This window comes from Lutjanus erythropterus, chromosome 10 (assembly GCF_056507025.1).
Source record: "Lutjanus erythropterus isolate fLutEry1 chromosome 10, fLutEry1.hap2, whole genome shotgun sequence".
NCBI classification, from domain to species: Eukaryota; Metazoa; Chordata; class Actinopteri; order Lutjaniformes; family Lutjanidae; genus Lutjanus; species Lutjanus erythropterus.
Genome location: NC_139326.1, coordinates 8,833,694 through 8,853,709, shown reverse-complemented (window position 1 = coordinate 8,853,709; position 20,016 = coordinate 8,833,694). Strand labels below are relative to the sequence as shown.

At 39.2% G+C, this 20,016-nt stretch overlaps 3 protein-coding genes across 4 annotated transcripts; 2 read left to right on the top strand and 1 right to left on the bottom strand.

Annotated features, from left to right (window-relative positions):
• The first annotated feature begins 501 nt into the window (after positions 1-501).
• On the top strand, positions 502-4,391 carry lysmd3 (LysM, putative peptidoglycan-binding, domain containing 3). The gene is made up of 3 exons (XM_084728140.1): positions 502-661; positions 2,636-2,912; positions 3,442-4,391. The coding sequence occupies exons 2-3, from the start codon at positions 2,646-2,648 to the stop codon at positions 4,147-4,149; spliced, it is 975 nt and encodes a 324-aa protein (XP_084584266.1). The 5' UTR covers positions 502-661; positions 2,636-2,645; the 3' UTR covers positions 4,150-4,391.
• Positions 4,392-5,233: 842 nt separating this feature from the next.
• Positions 5,234-11,968, bottom strand: polr3g (polymerase (RNA) III (DNA directed) polypeptide G). 2 transcript variants are annotated; one of them, XM_084728139.1, is made up of 8 exons: positions 11,838-11,968; positions 10,597-10,728; positions 8,274-8,403; positions 7,472-7,537; positions 7,327-7,386; positions 7,177-7,238; positions 6,822-6,944; positions 5,234-5,661 (listed from the first exon to the last, which is right to left on the bottom strand). In XM_084728139.1, exons 2-8 carry the CDS (start codon positions 10,705-10,707, stop codon positions 5,572-5,574), a joined length of 642 nt encoding a protein of 213 aa, XP_084584265.1. In that variant the 5' UTR covers positions 10,708-10,728; positions 11,838-11,968; the 3' UTR covers positions 5,234-5,571. The 2 variants fall into 2 exon arrangements, with proteins under 2 accessions (XP_084584265.1, XP_084584264.1); XM_084728138.1 differs by lacking the exon at positions 11,838-11,968 and adding an exon at positions 10,907-11,173.
• On the top strand, positions 11,889-18,156 carry mblac2 (metallo-beta-lactamase domain containing 2). Its single transcript, XM_084728137.1, has 3 exons — positions 11,889-12,330; positions 16,120-16,334; positions 17,449-18,156. Exons 1-3 carry the CDS (start codon positions 11,889-11,891, stop codon positions 17,620-17,622), a joined length of 831 nt encoding a protein of 276 aa, XP_084584263.1. The 3' UTR covers positions 17,623-18,156.
• Positions 18,157-20,016: the final 1,860 nt, after the last annotated feature.

Below are 20,016 nucleotides of genomic sequence, written 5' to 3'. Positions count from 1 at the left end.
TGTGAAAGGGTACATGATTTCTGGTCAGCTGTTGTACAGCAAATTGGAAATAGAAGTAACTGAGCGTCCATCTTTATGCATATTGGGCATGTCTTCTTGGGTGAGAGTAGCCCTCATTAAAGGAAGAAGGATAGTGCTGAAGTCAAAAGAGAAAATCAGCTTCAGAGGATGGAGAGATGAACTGGCTAGGATAGTTTCCTTTGAGCAGTTTATCCACAGAGTTATTGATACTTTAAATGCTTTCAGATGTTGCTCCTATTTGGAAATGATAGCTTGCATTTTAAATCAGTGGGCAGCTAGTTTAGGTTAACATTGAGAATTTTGCCAACACTGATATTAATACAGATGTCTGAATAAAAATAATCCAATTCTAATTTTAGTAAAAAAAGAAAAAAAAATCAGGGCAATCTGACTGCTCCTATAGAATAGACAGCTCTTATCAATTTGTCCTTTAGCGCCATCTCGCGATAAAAAGTGGGGTCTTTTTTGCAGTCGTCAGCGGTAACGTCATTACGCAAATATTCTGTTGACGTGGCGTGAGCGGTAGCAATTTAACAGTAGCTACTAGCAGGTAAGCAGAGGCAAGGTGAGACCGAAGCTACTCCAGTAGAAGTATGGATATTATTCAGGTCAACTGATCGATCTGTGTTCACGTTTTCAGGTAAGTGTGGGGCTTGACGACTTCCTCCAAATATATTCGTCATTAAATTTGTCCACTGACGGTTAGAAATACACAAACGTTACTAGCCACATAGCTAACAGAGGTGGACGGCTAGCTAGCATTAGCCGAGTCTGTGCAGGGGCTTTTTAGCTAAATTGCTAACTGTGGACGTGTGCTCTGTATCTATCTGTAACATACCAACGTGACAGTTAATTTAAAACATTGATTTAGTTTTCTACGTTTACCTTGCGTTAGTTAATCTTATCGGACAACGATAGCGACCGGACTTTTGTTGGCTGGGAGATACTGAGGTGTTAGCATTAGCCTTGATGTTAGATATACATATTGTTTCATTAGTGCAACAGCAACTAAGCAAGCTGTGAAAGTTGGTCAGATCTTGTGTGCTTGAAAATGATTGTTGGTTTACTTAAATCATCACCATAGATTGTTTGGTGCTAGCTTAGCTAACATACTTTACTTTGGCCAAGAATCTGGGCATTTGATTTTAATAACTTAGAGTGAAGTCTGCTTCTCTTTGCTCTGATTTTGCAGCTGTCTTTGGGGAATAGATAGGTAGTATTATCTGACAGCATGTCACATTAGCTGGCGATGTTCTCTTGGTCGTAATGGGTAATGAAGCAGAAATATGACATCAACAGAGGACCTTTACTGATACATCATGAAGAGGACTCAGTGTACTGCCTGTAGTGTCTCTTATCATACGAGAAGAGGCCCAATCTTATCTAGCTGTACTGTAAGTTGAATGCTCTGGACTGCCAGAGAAATGGACTTTGGTTAATTTTTAGTGTGCTGAACAACTTGAGAAATAATAATTAGTGAAAGGGAACTGCTGCTGCCACACCTACATCTAAATACAGGTTTCAGAGAAACAAATGCATGTTTAGTCTTGTATGGTGTCATACCAGCTTTAATTACCATTCTTTTTACAACAGTTTAATTGATCTTGTTTTAAGCTTATATGAACAATGAATGTTGTCCTGGTACAAGACAGGAATGTTAATGACTAATCATTAATTGATTAATCACTGTTAAAAGTTTCACTGATTAAAAATGTATGTAATTAATAGTATAGAAATGGCAGTAATTGTGCCTCATTTGATCTGGCAGAGTAATTTATTGAATGAGGAAACTTAAACTTGAAATGGGGTGTAGTATTTTTGTGTCTTAATTCTTAGTCAGTTTTTCATCTTTTCAACCACTGGTTAAAGAAAATGTACATAATTTGTAGTTCTTGTACAGAGAGACAGTTATATATAAAAACATCCACTGTATTTTTAACCCCATACTGTTAAAACTAGTGAAAACAAAAACATGATCACCTGCATATAGTGTCAGGCCAACCTTTTCATGCCACATCTAGGGTTGTCACAATACCAGAACTTTATAAAGTAAAAAAAGATACTCTTACAATACCAGGTCAAAAAGAAAAAGAAGTCCTGGGCAAACAAAATGGAGTAAAAAAATTTAAATTAACAACCTCCACAGAGTGCTGGCACAGAAAAAGTCACTGAATGCTGTCTGGTTTTGCTTTGTTGCAAACCACATTTCTGGCAGGAAAATGAATAAATAAAATTAAACTGAACTGAACTTAGATCTTTTCTTTCTTTTTTTTTTACAACTTCTGAACTGACAGTACTATCAAATATCAGTATTGTATTGTTTTAAACATGCAATATTGAAAATGTATGCAAATATTGATACTTTTGACAACCTTTGCCCCATCTGTCAAGTTGCTGTAGAACAAGATTGCTTGTGTGCCTTGTGGGAATGTACCATATTTTCCAGGATATTCCTAACTTGTTCTAGCTGTATCCTCTTTTAAGCTTATTTTAGTCTCAGTCTGTGTTATCTTCCTTCAGGGTAAAGAATACCTTGCTAGTGGTATTTCCAAAGAATAAGCAGTACAAGTTCAGGATTTGGTACTTAAGCCTATCTGTGTTCTTCCCACCACAGTGACGAAAAAATGTCCAGCAGAAGCCAGCACTATGGGTTCCAGTCAGCCACCCTGGTGCAGCCTGCCAATGGCGGGCATGCTTATCTGTTTGGAAACAATGGCTCAGAGAATGACCTGTCAGAGGAGGATGGGGAGATCTATGAGCTACGACCACGTGGCAAAGAGAGGCTGCGGAGGAGCACCTCCAGAGAGAGGATGGAGGACATTATCTACCTGACCAGAGATATCCAGGAGGGTGACACCCTAAACAGTATCGCCCTGCAGTACCATTGCTCAGTATGTCTATCTGTTTTCCTCTCTCTCCTTGGGAAGCACTGATGTTGATGTAGACCTTACTATCTTACTTCTTGTCTTACATAACACATATACACCCAACTTTTGTGTCCCAAATGAATTTCAGAATAGTTATTAATTTAAATTTCTGCCCCCCCATCACTAAGTAGTAACATGACTCCAAATGAATGACAACATTTCTCTGTAACTGCTGGATGTGTAAATAAGTAACTCTTTGCCAACAAGTTTGCCTTGTCAACTTCAAAGGTGATAATGTTTCAGTGTTGTATTCATAACAGTGAGTAGCCGAAACCAATTAATTATTGCGTGTTTAAATCTAGACAAAAATACAGGGAGTGTTTTCACACTGCCTCATTTGGTCCAGACCTGACCTTGATCTAACTTTGGTCCGGCAAAAAGAAGTGGTCAGGGTATGGATCAGACTGAACTATGGTTTGGTTTGTTTCTAGTGTGAGAACATTTTTTGGATGGTTCACATAAAGAATGGATCTTTCTTCTGCGTGTTTTCCAGGTGGCTGATATAAAGCGTGCAAACAACCTCCTGACAGAGCAGGACTTCTTCGCCCTGCGGTCAGTCAAGATTCCCGTGAGGCGTTTCAGCGTCCTTACCGAGACTCACACCACTGGACCTCTCAAACCTGTGTCCCCCTCAGGTGCTCGGCGCATACCCCAGATCTCCTCTATTACCTCCCTCCCCTCAGAGTCCTCCACAGACTCTTCCTCTTCCACCGACAGTGTGGAAGGGTTCCTCCTGGAGAAGGACAAGGACATTGAACGGCTGGTGAAATCCACAGGTCCGTCTCGGAGCAGCCTGAACGAGGTCGTGTCCTCCTTGACACTGCAGCAGCAGCAACCACTGCTGGGAGAGGTCGAGTATAAACCGGCACAGAGAAAGGACCCTTATTATGGGGCAGACTGGGGCATGAGGTGGTGGACGGCTGTGGCCATCATGCTGGTTGTTGGCATTGTCACACCTGTGTTTTATCTGCTGTACTACGAGGTTCTTATGAAGGCTGATGTCAGCCATCATGGCGTTCCTACACCAGCTCATCCTGACATGTCTCTTGGACATGGCCATAATGCAGCTCATGCCAGAGGACAGAACTATGCAGAGCCTGAAGCTGGAAACAATGCTGAAGCTAAGTTTAAAGGAGATCCAAAGGGACCCAATGAGGGCAAAAAAGGAGACGGTGAACACGGAGGGCATGAGAACACATAACAAGGGATTTACACAAATGTGTTGCTAACTCAGAGACCTAATAAACTGAATAGGTGTTCCCAGGTTGAGTAGTTTTTGTAGATTTAATACATCAATGCAATCTGTCTGACAGGGACAGTCACTTTATAGTGGGAACAGTCTTTTTTTTTATAGGTTTGAGAAAATAGAAGTAAGGGTGTGGCCACAGTCATTACTTGTGTCTGTCCATTTACGTTTATATGCTTCACAACAGGGAAGATAAGTGGGATAAAGCCAACAAGTGGTGTGCTTGGCTGGACCTTTTACATAATAGATACTTTCAGAGTTCATCTGTGTAGCCAGTAGAATTGGGATGTTTTTGTTTCCATGTATGCTGCTGCATTCTCTGTGAGCTACTCTCAAATTCACTCAGTGACAGATGTACAGCTGTAACTGGCTTCAGTTTGTTCAGTAATGGAGCAGTGGCCACACCTGAAGAGAATGCTGATGAATTCTGTGGATTTGGTTTTAGATGGGCTATTCGTCCCAAAATCAAAAATACAAATTTTTTGTCTTATCTGTTGTGCTTTTCATCCCTCTAGATTGTTTTGGTGTGAGTTGCAGAGTTTTGGAGATATCGCTCGTAGGGATGTCTGCCTCCTCAGTCCTTTACAGCCAATATCTCCAAAACTCGGCAACTTGTACCAAAACAATGTAGATGGTCAAATAGCACTATAGGCCAGGGAAAACATGTTTTTGATTTTGGACTGAAGAGCCCCTTTAAAGCAGTTTTTACTCAGTTTAGGATGACTATTTTTTTTCATTGTTAGAAATAGTGCATTCTCCAATGTTATTGCTGCCATTGTGTTAAATATAGAATTAATTTATTTTAAGACTATTGAGCATTAGCCTTTACTTTAACAGTATCAGTATTTGGAGAATTGCCAGTTAAATTATGTTTCTGATATTCCATGAAAGTTGCTTGAATTTTTTCTTTCCTTTAGCTTGTCAGGAAAGATGTGCTTTTTGTCATTTCAAAAAAACCTCTAAGAGAATGGTGACAAAAATGAGAAATGCACAATATTCCCACAATGACTCATACTTGTAATTATGTGAAATTTTAGACTTTGTTATATAGCCCTTTTATTTTATCACTGTGTTCACATGACACTTCATGAAAAAGCAGTAGGTGTTGTCGACAGTATGTGCCTTTCAAACTGTGGAAATGTGCTACAGGCTGGAAAATAAATACATCTATTTTGAATAAATTATTGCCAGTATGCACATAGTTTGGCATTTCTTATTTACATACGAGTCCATAAGGAAAGATTGACTCTCAGGATCAAACAGAACAAACAATCATTACTCTACACACACTCTAAACAGTATTCCCAACATATCTCCAATATTTAAACAACAGAAACAATCACACAGTTGTTAACTCCAGCAGCAGTTGAGTTGGTCTCAGTAAGTCGCTTCACCGTCCATATTATCATCACTGTCTGCAGCAAAGTCTTCGCCGTTGTCAAAATAACTTTCAATGTAGTCGTTTTCCTACAAAGAAACAGATCAAGTAAAACGTTAACTCTGCTTCTTACATATTACATAAGTTTGCATTTGAAAGGGACAGTCCAAACTCAAAAATGTATTTTTAACTAGTGCTGTTTATCTATGAAGATTGGTTTAAAGTGAATTTCAGAGTTTTTGAGATATCGGCCGTAGAGATTTCTGCCTTCTCTCGAATATAGTAGAACTAGATGGCAGTCAGCTTGTGATGCTCAGCAATTTTTTTTGAAAAACTGAAAGGCAATTTCTCTTTCCAGAAATCATGACCCAGTTACTCAAGATAATCCCCAGATGCTGTTGTGTTTTTTCTGTCTGCTGAACTCAGGGCTTTGTATTGTTCAACATTTTTTTGATACTGGTTTCAGTACCTATATCTTGGTTTCGATACCAGTTCCTGAATGATACTTTTTTTTTTTTTTTTAAGATCAATTTCCTAAAATCCATTTTAACAAAAAGGAAATGGTACTATTAGTCACATTAAAGGAAGAAGAATTTGGAAATTTTTCTGGGCACTTGACTCAACCAGGATAACCTGACTAGAGGGCTATATATAAAAATATAAATCACTGTCAAAACTCCTGAGGCATTGAAATTTGGTATCGAATGACAAAGCATTTTTCTGTACTTGATAGTGTTGAATCATTTCAGTCAGTACCATAAAAGTATTGAGGTTTGGCACCCAGCCTTAGCCAAACTACACCTGCCAACTGTATCACCGTTCAAAAGAAAGCCTGCATCTACTCACAGGTGAGGGGTTACAGCTCAGCTGAGGAGGATGTTATTAATGTTTACATCCCATGCTGTCGTGAGTGCAAGCCTCCCTTCCATGAGTAGATGCATGCATCCTTCTGCACAGTGATCTGTTTAGCGGATGTTGGAAAAACTGCAACAAGTACTGTGGGTTTTCTTCACATGATCATGATTTCAGGAAAGAGATATGGCTGCTGAATTTTTCCCATTTTTTGACACCACAAACTAAGTGCCATCTAGTCCCAGTATACTGGAGAGAAGGCAGACATCTCTACAGCCAATATCTCCAAAACTCTACAACTCACACCAAAACTATCTAGATTGATAAACAGCATTACAGAGACAGGTGCATTTTTGATTAGATAATAATGATTTTGGATTATCATTTGTAATCTCACCTCTTCAATATCCTCCTCATCATATTCTTCCTCTTCAATTTCTTCCTCATCCTCGTTCCTTGCTTTCTTTTCGGTCTCATCATCTGATTTTTCAGTGGGCCCGTCGTCTTTCTTTGCCAGTTCCTGCAGTATAAACAGAAAGGTTGAATTACTCTTACAAACATTTGCTAGCTCAGACAGACAAACATAGTTCCTGGTAAGTGTAAAAGGATCCTGAGCTCATTTATGCTGAACCAACTTGACGCCTTTATAAATGTTACTTGATAACACATCACATCAAGAGAAAATAAACAGTACATGTAATGCTCACTAGTTGAACACAGAACAAACAAAAAGAAGAAGAAGAGAAACTTACATCCAATTTATTCAGCATATCTTCTGTGTCTTTGCGTGATATCACAGTTTTCTTCTTTGTGCCTGTTGGATTTAAGCATGTGGTCTTTAATCCTTCTAATAGCCACAAAATAGAAAATCATATGTAACATATGCAATGCCTTTAATATACCTGGTTTAGCACGACGCTTTTTCTGTTGGGGCATCAGTTCTTTTGGGAAGAGGTTCCAGTCTAAAACGTCAAGAATAGTATTTCTGTTATTTTCCACTTCTTTCTCAATTTGCTTTAAACACATGAAAGTATGTTGTGCAAGTACCTGGAGTCCATTCTTCATCATCAATCTGGCGCAGCTTCAAGTATCTCTCTGTGTATTTCTCCACTTCTGTTTCATGTAAACAAGAGAAAGTTCTGCTTCAGTAAACTCCTAAACAAGTCCCAGATCACCCTAACATCACATTCAGTCTCAGTCTGCTGTGTTGTTGATATGTGGGTTTTTCTTTACATGGTAAAGTCTTAACTTGCATTTGTAGATGCAGCGACAAACTGTGTTTACTGACAACAGTTTTCCTGAGCCCATGTAGTACCCTTTATACAAATATGTGGGTTTTTTAATGCAGTTCTGAGGGATCGAAAGTCACAAGTTTTCAATGTTGGTTCTCAGCTTTGCCTCTTATATTTACAAAAAACAATAACGTTTGAACATTAAATATCTTGCCTTTGTACTGTATTCAACTAAATGCAAGACGAAAATGATTTACAAATCACTGCATTCGGTTTTCATTTACACTTCACGCAATGTCCCATTTTTGTGGAAATGGGGTTTAAGAATTTTATCTACTATACATGCTGAGGATATATTTAGCTCATTGCTGAATGACAGAGCTTCCTACTCTATCAGGCTGGACCATAGAAATTCTATTAAAACTATCAGATGAGACAGCAGCTTTAACTCAATATTCTGCCATACCTCTGTCTTTCTCTCCTTTTCCCAGATATGACTGTAATTAAATGTCTCACTTCCTAAGTGCTGCATTATCTTCCCTCACAGCAGCCAGTTGTCTTGCCGTATCATTTCTGTTAGCAGTCAGGTTTCTCTAATGCACTGCTCTCCTCCTCACCTGTTTTATTGGAGTGAGGCTTGATGTTGTGCGGAAGCCGCTGCATCGTTCCCCTCATCTCCTGTTTTAATGCCAGCATGTAGTCCTCGTCCTCGCCTGCTTTCAGAGGCACCGGCTTAAAGTCTGTATTCTGGAGGAGAGATAGAGGGCAGGTGATAGCAATCATGTAGAACAGGTATGTTTCTGTACGGTTATCTTTGATCAACACTGCGGAGCACATGTGGGAGCATTTTCACCAGCCACAACAACGTGTGGCTAGTATTGTTTACAACATGCAAATGTGTATTTGTGTGAGTCAATGTGGCAAAATGCGGTCCTGGAGACATCTACTGTAGCGGGAACCAACACGGACGCAATTTGAGATTTTGTCAGTATGATAGCATCACAACCATGAAAGATGCAGTCACAAAACTTTACATGTGCGTAATTGAGATTAAAATGAGGGCAGAGTTTGAAGATGGGTGTGGTCCAAGCAAAGGTGCCGGTAGAGGGAGGTAGGGAGTAGGGAAGGAGTCATCCTGGGGCCACTCCATGCCCTCATGGACCATATTTGTTTTAGGTTGTGGATCACTGTATCCAAGTTTTCAATCATTCCTGTCTACCCTTGAGTAAAATTTCAACTGGTGAGCCTGTATGTATGTGTTTGTCTGTCATCATGGCAAAGTGTAGCAGGAAAACCACAGCTTTCCCATTTACATGTGTTTGTTCACAGGCCAGTATTGAAGGAACCAATGTGGCAGCAACATTTCCGTACGAGCCTAAGGCTAATACGGCATCAAAGTATGTATATAAAAAAAAACACAGAACATCCTGAACACATACGTCCTTTGTGGGCCTTCAGCCTAACCAAGTGGACGCAGCTGTCACATACAAAGCAAGGGTTAATATTCAACAGGGCAACTGACCCTCAGGGGCCTCAAAAACCCAATTATGTCAGTCTGTCTGTAGTATGTGAGAATATATCCCACCAAATCACAATGTCAGGGTTGGTCTGTGCGCCTGTGTGCAAAATATTATTAACCTGTCACATGTAGTGTGCTGTATGTAATGTATGTAAAAGCAAGACGATGAATGCAAAATGCACAGAGAGAATGGTAAAGAGGAGTTAAATGGGGCCCAAGTAAGTTTTACCCTATTCCCTCCATATTTGCTGCATCATACTCATGCAAAAAAAATAACTGAACCATCCTAGAGAAACTGTGTCTTAATCTAGTGTACATTATCAACCTGATAATGTTTTTATTTGTTAGCTTGATAGGCAGCATTCTGTGTTTGAGCCTTTTTCTTAACTCAGGTTTAATATATTCATACATTTTGCTCTGTTTTTTTAAAATTATTTATGGGTAGAATTATTTAAAAAAATAATAGTGAAAGTTTGTTTCAGTGCCCTGATGTCATTTCGGACACTTAAGGTTGTTGCAAAACTTGCAAAAAAACAAAACAAAAAAAAACGGCCTCCATTACATATATTTGTTAATAGTGATAAATAATTTTGAGGGATCATTGCAAAAAATATGTCTTTATATATACATATATATATTCAATATTCTGTATATTATGTTTTGCACAAAGAACATCAGCCAATATAATGATATTTTATATATTTTACTCTCCAATATGTTAATAACTAACAAATATATGCACAGTAAGATGCAGATGAGATGGAGTAGTATGGAGGATGCTTCCTCATATGTCTCATTTATTCTCCTTGTATCCTTTCATTCTTGTTTTTATCATTTTATTCCCATTCTTATCCTTTTATTCTTGTATTTTATCTTGGTTTTATCTTTTGATCTTGTTTTCTTTTGCTGCTGATCTGAGAGTTAGCAAGCATAATATCTTTGTTTGCCTACAATGACAAACAAAGTGTCCTATGTCTTATGTCAAATAATAGTCCATCTGATACAGGAGGATGCTCAAGGAAGAAGAACTTAATGTGACACTGTGTTTACACGGGTAGAGGCTCTTAACATGACCATGACAAGTATTATTTAACCCAACTTATAATTTAATTTATGCACATGAAGCTCTGTATTACATAGCTTGTACTTTTGTTTAAATAGATTATAGCAGAACCTTTACATTTTCTTTGCATGTCTACTTCCATGCAGAGTTCATCCTGCCTCTGTGTCTGATGTGTCAACACACTAATACAGTGAGGTTTGACTTCCTCCCTCTTTGTAATGCTGTGCCATGCAACACTTTCAGGGCTACAGGTGAATTTAATATACTGCAATGTGATAAGTCATCGTGGGATCTCTGCAGCTGTGTGAGTGGGTGAGTGAGTGAGTGGGTGAGTGAGTGTGCTCGGCTCGGTACTTACTGGAAACAGCGGGCTGGGCCCCACCCTGGCTTCTGGCATGCTGCCCCTGGCGATGCCCAGAGCCTCGATGTTGAAGGTGAAGGCAGCCACTCCACGACCCTTCCCTGCCATGACTGCAAACCTCCAGTGAACCTGCAGCAGCACAGAGTCCACATGTGAACAGTCAACTCCACTGTCAAACACGTGTACACACAACAAGTCACTGTAGCACAGAGCACTTTCATCGCCCTTTGTCTGACTTTACCCACTTAATACAGCATTAAAACACACCAGAGTCTCATAAACATAGACAATAAGTTGCAATACTCACTATGGGACAGTTAGTAAACTGCTCCTAATGTGTATGGTCCTAAAAGTCTGTATGTCAGGGCTACTCAGCGGCATTTAGCCTTCACCAAGTCACTTTTCGTGTTTTCTTATCATCAACATTCAGCTACTCAGTTTCATCTCTTGTTCGGCTCGTACACGAACTCCTAAAATCGCTATGTTTAAAGGAAAACCTAGTGAAGAGTTGTACAGCTTTGCTAACAGCCGGCGTGGAGACCTCTGCTCGTACTACACTCAGCAGAATGAGTAAATGTGGCTTAGACGGACGTTTCTAGAAGAGAACTCTTGATTTGCAAAACTCTCGCGAGATTTGTACGTCTTGCTCCATCATTGCGCACGTTTATTGTTTTTCTTATTTTTTTCTTTTGTATTCATGTTCCTTTTTATTGTGTTCAATAACGATGTTTAGTGATTGTTGTAAAAATGTAATTTGATCATATTTTAATATCGCCAAATGTAATATATTTCTGTTTGAAAAATGTAATGTCAAAAGAAATGGGATCGGTGAAGATAAACCCCAAAACTAATTATGTTTTATAGTGTTTCAACGCTGTAGTTAATGTCTGGATGGGTTTAGGGACAAAACAAACATAGAATAATCTTAAATTGAATCAGAAATCTCAAGATTTTGGTTGTAATAATAACCCTCGCGAGATTTTTCGCAGCTCTGGGGTTCCCTTTCAGAAACCACCGGCTTTTTTTTACTCAACCCGCCCCTGCCTGACGTTTAAGAAGGCGTGGCTAATTTTCAGCCAATAGTAGCGCGCATTAGGCTGTCGTCACTCATCATTTCGTCCAATGAGAACGCTCTTTTCTAACAAGGGTGTGTCAGTGGCCACCATCACATTAACCTCAATGAAAACATATCACCTACAGCTAGAAGGCTAGTTCCACCTCTGCACCGCGTTAATCACCTGACAGCTCGACTCCCGCAGCAGGTTACTTCGACCAGTGCGTGAACTGGGATGTCTGCAGCCGACTGGTACGCTCACAAATCGCTCGGAGACGGCCTCTTCTGGATCCAGGAGCGGTTCTACCAGTCGGACAACCGGGCCAACATCTGGCTGCTCCGCGGCTCGCACCAGGACGTGGTGATCGACACCGGGCTGGGCTTGAGGAGCTTACCGGAGTACATCGACGCCAAGGGGCTGCTGGGAAAAGACCCGCAGAGGAAGAACCCGCTGCTGGCCATCGCCACCCACGCCCACTTCGACCACTCGGGCGGGCTGCATCAGTTCCAACAGGTGGGCGTCCACAGCGCCGAGGTCGATGCCCTGGCCAACGGGGACAACTTCGAGACGGTCACTTGGCTCAGCGACCGGGAGATAGCCGAGGCTCCCAGCCCGGGATGGAGGGCCAGGCACTACAAAGTGAAGGCGGTGCAACCGACACACATCCTGCAGGAAGGTAGGTAGGACATGCACACGACCTGGGCTGATATGATTTACTGTAAGGCAGTGAATCTGTGATCAAAGGTCTAAATGCATCTGCCAAATGATAAGCAGTAATGGTCGATGCCATTACACCATTTTTAATGGCTGCGTCTGTGTGCACATGCTCTGTGAGGAATCCTTTGTATCCCCACAGGAGGCTTCACAGCTGAAATGGATTTTATAGAAGACCAAACATGACTTGCTAAATGATTGTAGGCACACATACACATGACCTGCGAATATAGAGGCATGTAAAATCTGCAGTGGATACAGTGGACAGGTACAGTATAAGGTGAGGGGCAGCGTTACACAGTTGCACAGTTAATCGAAATATTATTGAAATCACAGTAAGTGCAATATCCAAATCACAGAATCTGCAATTTTTTGATAATCTGAGCTAAACTGTAACAATATTATAATGAAGTACTGTAGTGATGCAGAGATGCTCTGGCCTATAAATCATCATAATTTTATTTATTTTTTATTTTTTTTCAATAAAAATGAAAATTGTGATACAAAAAATATCATTCACATTAAATGTGAATCATATTGAAATATCTGTCAAAATAAACAAAATTAATGCTGTAAATAATTATTACTTTCATAATCGATATTCAGTGTTTATTCAGAGAGCAGTAAAGACAATTGAGAAGCTGAAATCAGAGAATTTTAACTTTTTTTGTTATAAACCATATAGTGATTATCAAAGTAGTTGGCAACTGATTTAATAGTCAATTAATAATTGGTTAATGGTTGCAGCTCCAACTATAACGGTACAATGTGTGACAGTGCAGTGTTTGCAGGGGGACTGCAGGGTTCAATCTTAATGCTTTTTTCACTTGCAAGTAGTTCAGAAATCTTCTTGCCCAAAGTGAATTTTTACTTGCCCCTGAACAAATTGTTTTATTAGCAGTTATTAAGGAACAACAAAGCCTAAAGATATTGTCATATTTAATTTGGGCTATAAAATGTCAGAAACCCTAGTTTTGACACTTGAAGGTGATGTATTTAAATGTCTTGTTTTGTCACTCTAAAACCCCAAAATAGTCTGGTTAGTATCATAATAAATTAAGAAAAATTGAGAATCTCCTTATTTGAGACACTGAAAACAGCATTTTCTGACATTTTGCCAAAATATTACTTTAATGATGAATTGGTTGTCAAAATAGATTAATAGTAATTCTCTGTTACTACTTGCCCAGTCAAGAAAGTGACTTGCCAGATTTACTTGACCGCCATGGCATTTTCCTTGCCCTGGGCAAGTAGGCAGTCCCTGTGTTTAAGTCCTGGACTGTAGTGCTGCAGAGATGACCTGGCCTTCAAATCTTGTTCTACAGATGTAAGAAAATATATATTTGTTTGGTACAGATCCCAACTAATGTTACATCATTACAATTTTAATAATATTTTTAGTGAAAATGAAAATTCTCATGCAAAAATGATAATTCCCCTTAATAGCGAATCATATTGCAGTTGTAATTTTGTCAAAATAATGTTTTTCTATATTGTGCATGGTGAACAAAGCCTATGTAATGAAGGATGTTGCAGGCAGAGTTACACTATGAGGTGTTGGCCAGTGCTCATGCAGGTGCAAACATCTTTACACACACCCATTACATAACACACTATGCAGAGAGTGCAGAGACGGGTCATTTGCCAAGGACAAGAAGAAGAAATCATTTTTTTGTTGGCAGCTACACGGCTCATTCTTTATCTGTATTTGCAGAGCAGCTCTATTTTAAGCCGCTGTGCTGATTCTGTTACTTCTAAGAAAGAAAGAAGAAGAGAATGCAGCAGAGACGGGCCGCACTTATGGAAAGCATCCCACTGAGAGTGTGTGGGCTGCTTCCATGGCATAGAGCAGGGTGTCAAACTCAATTTCATCCTGGGCCACATGAGTATTATAGCGGATATCGGACTGACGTCATCAATCCACATAATGATCCAGATTTTATAGCCTGATGTTTTTATGAATTATAAATATGTAATAATGCAAGTTTAGGCAAAATATTGTAGCACAAATATATTCATTAATTATTGCAGTATAGTATGTATATGCAGAGTTTGCACTGGATCCTAACCCACTGTAACATAACATGAGACAGTCTAAGTGAGCTAACAGTTGGCTAACTCAACATGTCGTTAGTGTAGAAATATTTTAGTCTCAAAACACAGAAAAGTGTGTAATGTGTGAGGTTCTTGGTATCGACAGATATCCAGATTCAGGTATCGGACTGGAACTGAAAAAAACTGAATCAGTGTGTCTTTAATTTTGGGACATGTAGTTTATGGAGCTGTGCTTCTGTAATGCAGTTTAGAAGTTCTTTGCACAAATTATATTCTTTGTAAACTCTCACTGGCCATGTGAAATGAGATGCCGGGCTGGATTCAGTTTGAAATATGTGGCATACAGCAGGGCTGCATCTAATGATTATCTTCATAGTTGATCAATCGGTCAATTATTCTTCTGATTATTCGATTAATAGTTGTTTGCCTATAAAATGTCCAAAAAAGGTGAAAAGTGTTTCCTAAACCCCAAGATGACATCGTCAAATGTCTTGTTTTGCCCACAATCCAAAAATATTCATTTTACAGTCATCGAGGAGTAGAGAAAACAAGAATTAATTAACATTTAAGAAGCTGGAAAATTTTGACTTTTCTCCTTAAAGAATTATGCGCTAATGATCGATTAATCAATTCATGGTTGCAGCTCTAGCGTGGAGTATTCATAACCTCTAGAGCTACAATGATTAGTCAATTATTTATGACAACAGAGGAAGAGTCTTTGGGTTGTGGACTGTTGGTTGGACAAAAGTAACATTTTTAAGTCGTCACTTTGGGAAATTGTGATGAGCATTTTTCACATTTTTTTAAATATATTTTATAGACTAAATGATTAATTAAACAAAGAGGTACTGCACACTAAAACATGCTCCTTGAGCTGTAAAATTAATTATATTACTGTGCTGTGATGAAAGGCATCAACGCTGGTGTTCATACCATATCATGACATTTCCTAATAAATTTATAAAAATCAGCATTTCACCACCACCCACTGTTTTAAGTCATCCTAAAACTTTCAGGGCCAATGCTGAGATAGAGACAACTGTTTGGGACCACACTACATTATGGGATTTATATTTTTAAAAAGAAGATTGACATCTTCTAACTTAAGGGAGTAATTCTTTGAAAATGTCTTAATTCTAAGAATTTTCTTAGAAAAAAGTCACTGGGAGCAACTCTTTATACTAGGAGGCTTTATAAACATGTCCCCAGATCAATCGCTAATTGATTAAAACTCACATTCTGTGCTTCAGGGTGCTGCATCTGGGATGAGCAGCTTCGGTTCCTGTCGGAGTTCGGACCAGAAACTACCTGTGAGCGTGTTTAGTATTCCTACAGAGACTAATTCCCGCACCGTGGGTCAATACGCTGACTTGTTCTGCTGTGTCAGAGCCGCTGCTGCAGTGCAGATGAAATATCTCATTGCTTGTGTGTGTCAGTTTCACCCTCCTGTCACACTGTGCCACTCAGAGCTGGTCTGGACCAAATCAATTATACACAGAATGTCCTTGAGTCTGCAGGCTTACATCACTGTGATAAGAGATGACATGTGGAAAATGTGATTGTTGATTCCACTAGGCCAAATAAAGGATTTAGCTTGGATGTAAGTCAGGGAGTGGGATGTGCTTTAAGTTATATTGTGTGTGTGTGTGTGAGAATCCTGAAAATATGATCCCGTCTCTGCCTCTTTCCTGTCCAGGTGATGTCATCAACCTGGGCGACAGACAGCTGACGGTGCTCCACATGCCCGGTCACTCTCGGGGCAGCATCTGCCTCCACGACCGTGACAATAAGTTGCTCTTCAGCGGCGACGTGGTGTACGACGGCTCCATGATCGACTGGCTGCCCTACAGCCGCGTCAGTGACTACATCAGCAGCTGTGAGCGCCTGGTGGGGCTGGTGGACAGCGAACAGGTAACGCTGACACCCAGGAAAATGCTTTAATTATCAGAATCAATCAATAAATCTAATTCTGTAGTCTAAAAATATTAGATTTATGATGAAAACATTACACAAAAGTGTCCATTATATGAAAATTTTAGGTGCTGAGCTGACTTTTACTCATGACCCTCAGTGACTGTACAGCATTTCTCAAACAAATGTATGTTAAGAAAGGAAAGATATTTAACTAAACATGTATATCAGAAGATTTATTAGATTTTTTTTTCCAGTTACAGGTAATAATCATCCTGGTGTTGTATGAGGAATTTTCAATAGTCAGTGTGTTGGTGGTTGACATGCTGTCAGTTTGGGGAAGCAAAGAGGATCACCGAAGCTAAGCGATGACCTCCTGTGGACAGGGTCAGCAGCAAAACATATTTCAGCTTAAGTGTATGCTATATTTAGCATATTTTCACTGCTTCACCTTACTGTCAGACCACCTTTTCTGATGGGAATCCAACCGTTATTTAAGCCAAATATCACTCTCTCATGCTCAACCAGACTCTCAAATCAGTAACTTTACCTCACAGAACTCTGAAGTTGCGGGTGCCTCGATTGATTAGCTGGTGTTGTTGTGTGACTTCAGCGAGTCCAAACTAAGCTTTTAAAACACAGGTGTCACACAATAGCACAAACTAACTAAACAATGGAGGCTAAAATCACCGATTTATTCAGTGGAGTTTGGTTGGTTTGGAGAGAGCGATATTTGGTTTATATAATAGCGTTTTCCCACTGGAAAAGGCTGCTGGATGGCAGGGTAAAGCAGTAAAAATATTCAAAATATAGCGTATATTTAAACTGGTGTTGATGTCCTTTTTAGATGATGTCCTTTTTTAAGTGGCTGCTGACCCCGTCCACAGCAGTTCATTGCTTAGCTTCCATGTTGGTTCTGTCTGCTTCAAACTAATGGTGTGCCGCCCACCACCTACTATTGGTCAACTGAGCCATGCACTGTGTACTAATGAGTACAGATTGGTACTAAGAGAAATTATGCTTGAGTCTGTCAGAACTGATTATTTAAGAATTCATGCGGCATGTACGGGCCATCATTTTAAAGTGTTTGACAACTGGAAAATTCACTTAACAGGTTGACCAAGTCCTCCCAGGACACTACAACACCTTTGGGGCAAAGCGGCTCCACCGGATTGCATCCACATATATCAGCAGAGCTGGAACGTGCCCTGCGAAGTTCTCCACGTTCGCCTGGAGAACTCTGGCCGGGGTGGCGCTCCGGGCATGTAATCCACGGAGCGCCTGCTAATGAGACGGGGTCGCGGAGCAGGAGGAAGCACAAGTGCACAAAGAAAGAAAGTGTTTAAATATGGACGACATGAAAGAGGGCGAGGAGGGGGGCTGCACCTCTCATTTATCTGCAACTTGATGTGTAACATTTTTCATTTACTTATGTAATCCAACAGAAATCATATAGTTGCCAAACTTTGTGTAAAATGCCCTTATTGGGTTACATAAGTCAATAATCAGCATTATATGAAGCATATAATAATATAAAGTATTTACTAGTGTGATTCTGTTCTATACCGATGATATGTTGTTGCATTGAATATGATTATATGTATGTTTTTATACTTTAATCAGTTGTGAAATTACAATAGCACAACAATGGTACAACTCTCGGTTCTCCTCTGAGTCAATATGGCCATAGTATTTCTCTATGCATTTTACAATGCTCAGTGAAGACTCGACTACCTCCTATGTTTCTAACAGTGCTTTCTACTATTGACAAATCTAAGGCTTTGCTATCAAACACTGACAATAAAGCACCCGTTCTGCCTGCCTTTCTTGATGCGTCTACATTACAGACAGCTGCAGCTTCTGTATGGAATCTCGTCTTTACATGAGATGGGATCTCCTGTGGGATTTTTTTTTTGCTGGAGGGTGAAAGAGAAGAAGAACAGAGTTGGGTAGAATATGATCCATCATACGCTCAGAGTGCAGGGTGCTTTACTGATCTCCCACTGCAGAAAAAAGTGTACATGGTGGAAAAGAAAGAACATTTCTCTCAACCTACTTCTGTAGAACACAATGCATAGGTAGAGAGTAACTATGAACTAATACTTTAATGTACTTGTGTAGATTTTCCAGGTATCTGTAATGCATTTTAGGGGAATTAGTGATTATTTTTATGAGGCATCATTGGCACCATCTTTCCTAAATGGACAGGGCAATAACACATTGAAAAAAACGATTCCTTGGTGTATTCAGCAATTCATATAATGCACAACACATATTACAAGATAAAAATTATGTTAACGACTTTAAAAAATTACATAAGATGAAGAACATCATAAAATATGTAACAAGATCACAAATGATGCAAAAGATGAAAAGGGTGTAACAAGATGAAAAGATGAAAAACAACATAAAAGACGTAACGAGGAAAATTATGTAGTAAGACAAAAAAAGACATAAAAGGAACAAAACAACACGACAAAATGAAAAACAAGATGAAAAAGATGATGACAAAAATGATGAAAAAAGTAACAAGACAAAAAAAAAAAGAAAAAGGATAGAGACTTGACCATGGAGAAAAGGTAAAAGGTTCAGTTCGCTTTGGACAGAAAGAGCTGGTATTAAAGACCTTCAGAGGGCTACTTCTTACTTTTATACTTTGAGAACATTTCACACTCTGTACTTTTTCACTTCCACTTGTTTAAAGAAGATGAATCAGTACTTCTACTTTCACCAATCTTTTTTTTTTACACAAGTATCTTGAATGTAACACAGTACTATTTCATTTCTTGTAGACAAAAATGACAGTCAATCGTGAATTGATAAAACATTTATTATAATTAATGTTATATTATTTAAACATGAGATTTCCACATTTCTCATTTTATTTTTGCCTTCTAGGACGGCGTACATGCAGAACACAAAGCCTGCTAACACGGGAAACTCTTGCAAGGTTATAACATTCAATGTTATCTATTCGTAACAGTTAAAAGATCTGCACATCATCTGTTAACATTACGATAATCAGGTATCAATATAGCTGCATTTATAACAAAATCAATAATGTAACAAAAGACATAGAGAGGAGGTTTATTTGTTAACTTATAAAAATTAATTTACAGTAACAAATGCTTGTATTTCCAAACATTTGACAGTTTTAATTCTTAGTAAAAATGTTTGCCCGAGTTCTGAGAGCCCCAAGAGGGAAAACTAAAATCCACAGTAAACAACAGAGACAGAGAAGAAGAGGCTTTTACTGCACTGACAGAGACACCGACTCTCCTATGAGATTTGTTTTTCACATGGATGCCTTTAGTTAGATGATTCTGCCGTTCAGAGTTGAGTGAATGACAATAACTTACATAATTTAAAGAAAAATGGTGGCGGTGGAAACAAACCGTTTTATTCACATCATGGCCATTTCCCTCTGACGTCCAGGTGAGAAGCTCAAATGTTCCAGGTTGCAACTCGTATAAATGTAGGGAATCTGACAAATCATGTCACCACTTCCTGATTGATCAGAGATGGAAAAGACAATATATACTGGAAATCTGGTGGAACATCGACCTATATTTCATAATGCATTAGCTACTGTTACACGCCGGCTAAAGGACGATATGCTAGAATTTATTACAATATAAAGATTTGTTATATTCTCTACATTTATACGAATTGCAACCTTGAA

Coding starts and splice junctions, on each gene's coding strand:
- lysmd3 (XM_084728140.1), top strand. CDS start 2,646: ATGTCCAGCAGAAGCCAGCACTATGGGTTCCAGTCAGCCACCCTGGTG. Junction 2,913..3,441: donor CCCTGCAGTACCATTGCTCA/GTATGTCTATCT, acceptor CGTGTTTTCCAG/GTGGCTGATATAAAGCGTGC.
- polr3g (XM_084728139.1), bottom strand. CDS start 10,707: ATGGCAGGGAAGGGTCGTGGAGTGGCTGCCTTCACCTTCAACATCGAG. Junction 8,404..10,596: donor GGCCCAGCCCGCTGTTTCCA/GTAAGTACCGAG, acceptor TCTCTCCTCCAG/AATACAGACTTTAAGCCGGT. Junction 5,662..6,821: donor ATGAGGAGGATATTGAAGAG/GTGAGATTACAA, acceptor GTTTCTTTGTAG/GAAAACGACTACATTGAAAG.
- mblac2 (XM_084728137.1), top strand. CDS start 11,889: ATGTCTGCAGCCGACTGGTACGCTCACAAATCGCTCGGAGACGGCCTC. Junction 12,331..16,119: donor GACACACATCCTGCAGGAAG/GTAGGTAGGACA, acceptor TTTCCTGTCCAG/GTGATGTCATCAACCTGGGC. Junction 16,335..17,448: donor GGCTGGTGGACAGCGAACAG/GTAACGCTGACA, acceptor TTCACTTAACAG/GTTGACCAAGTCCTCCCAGG.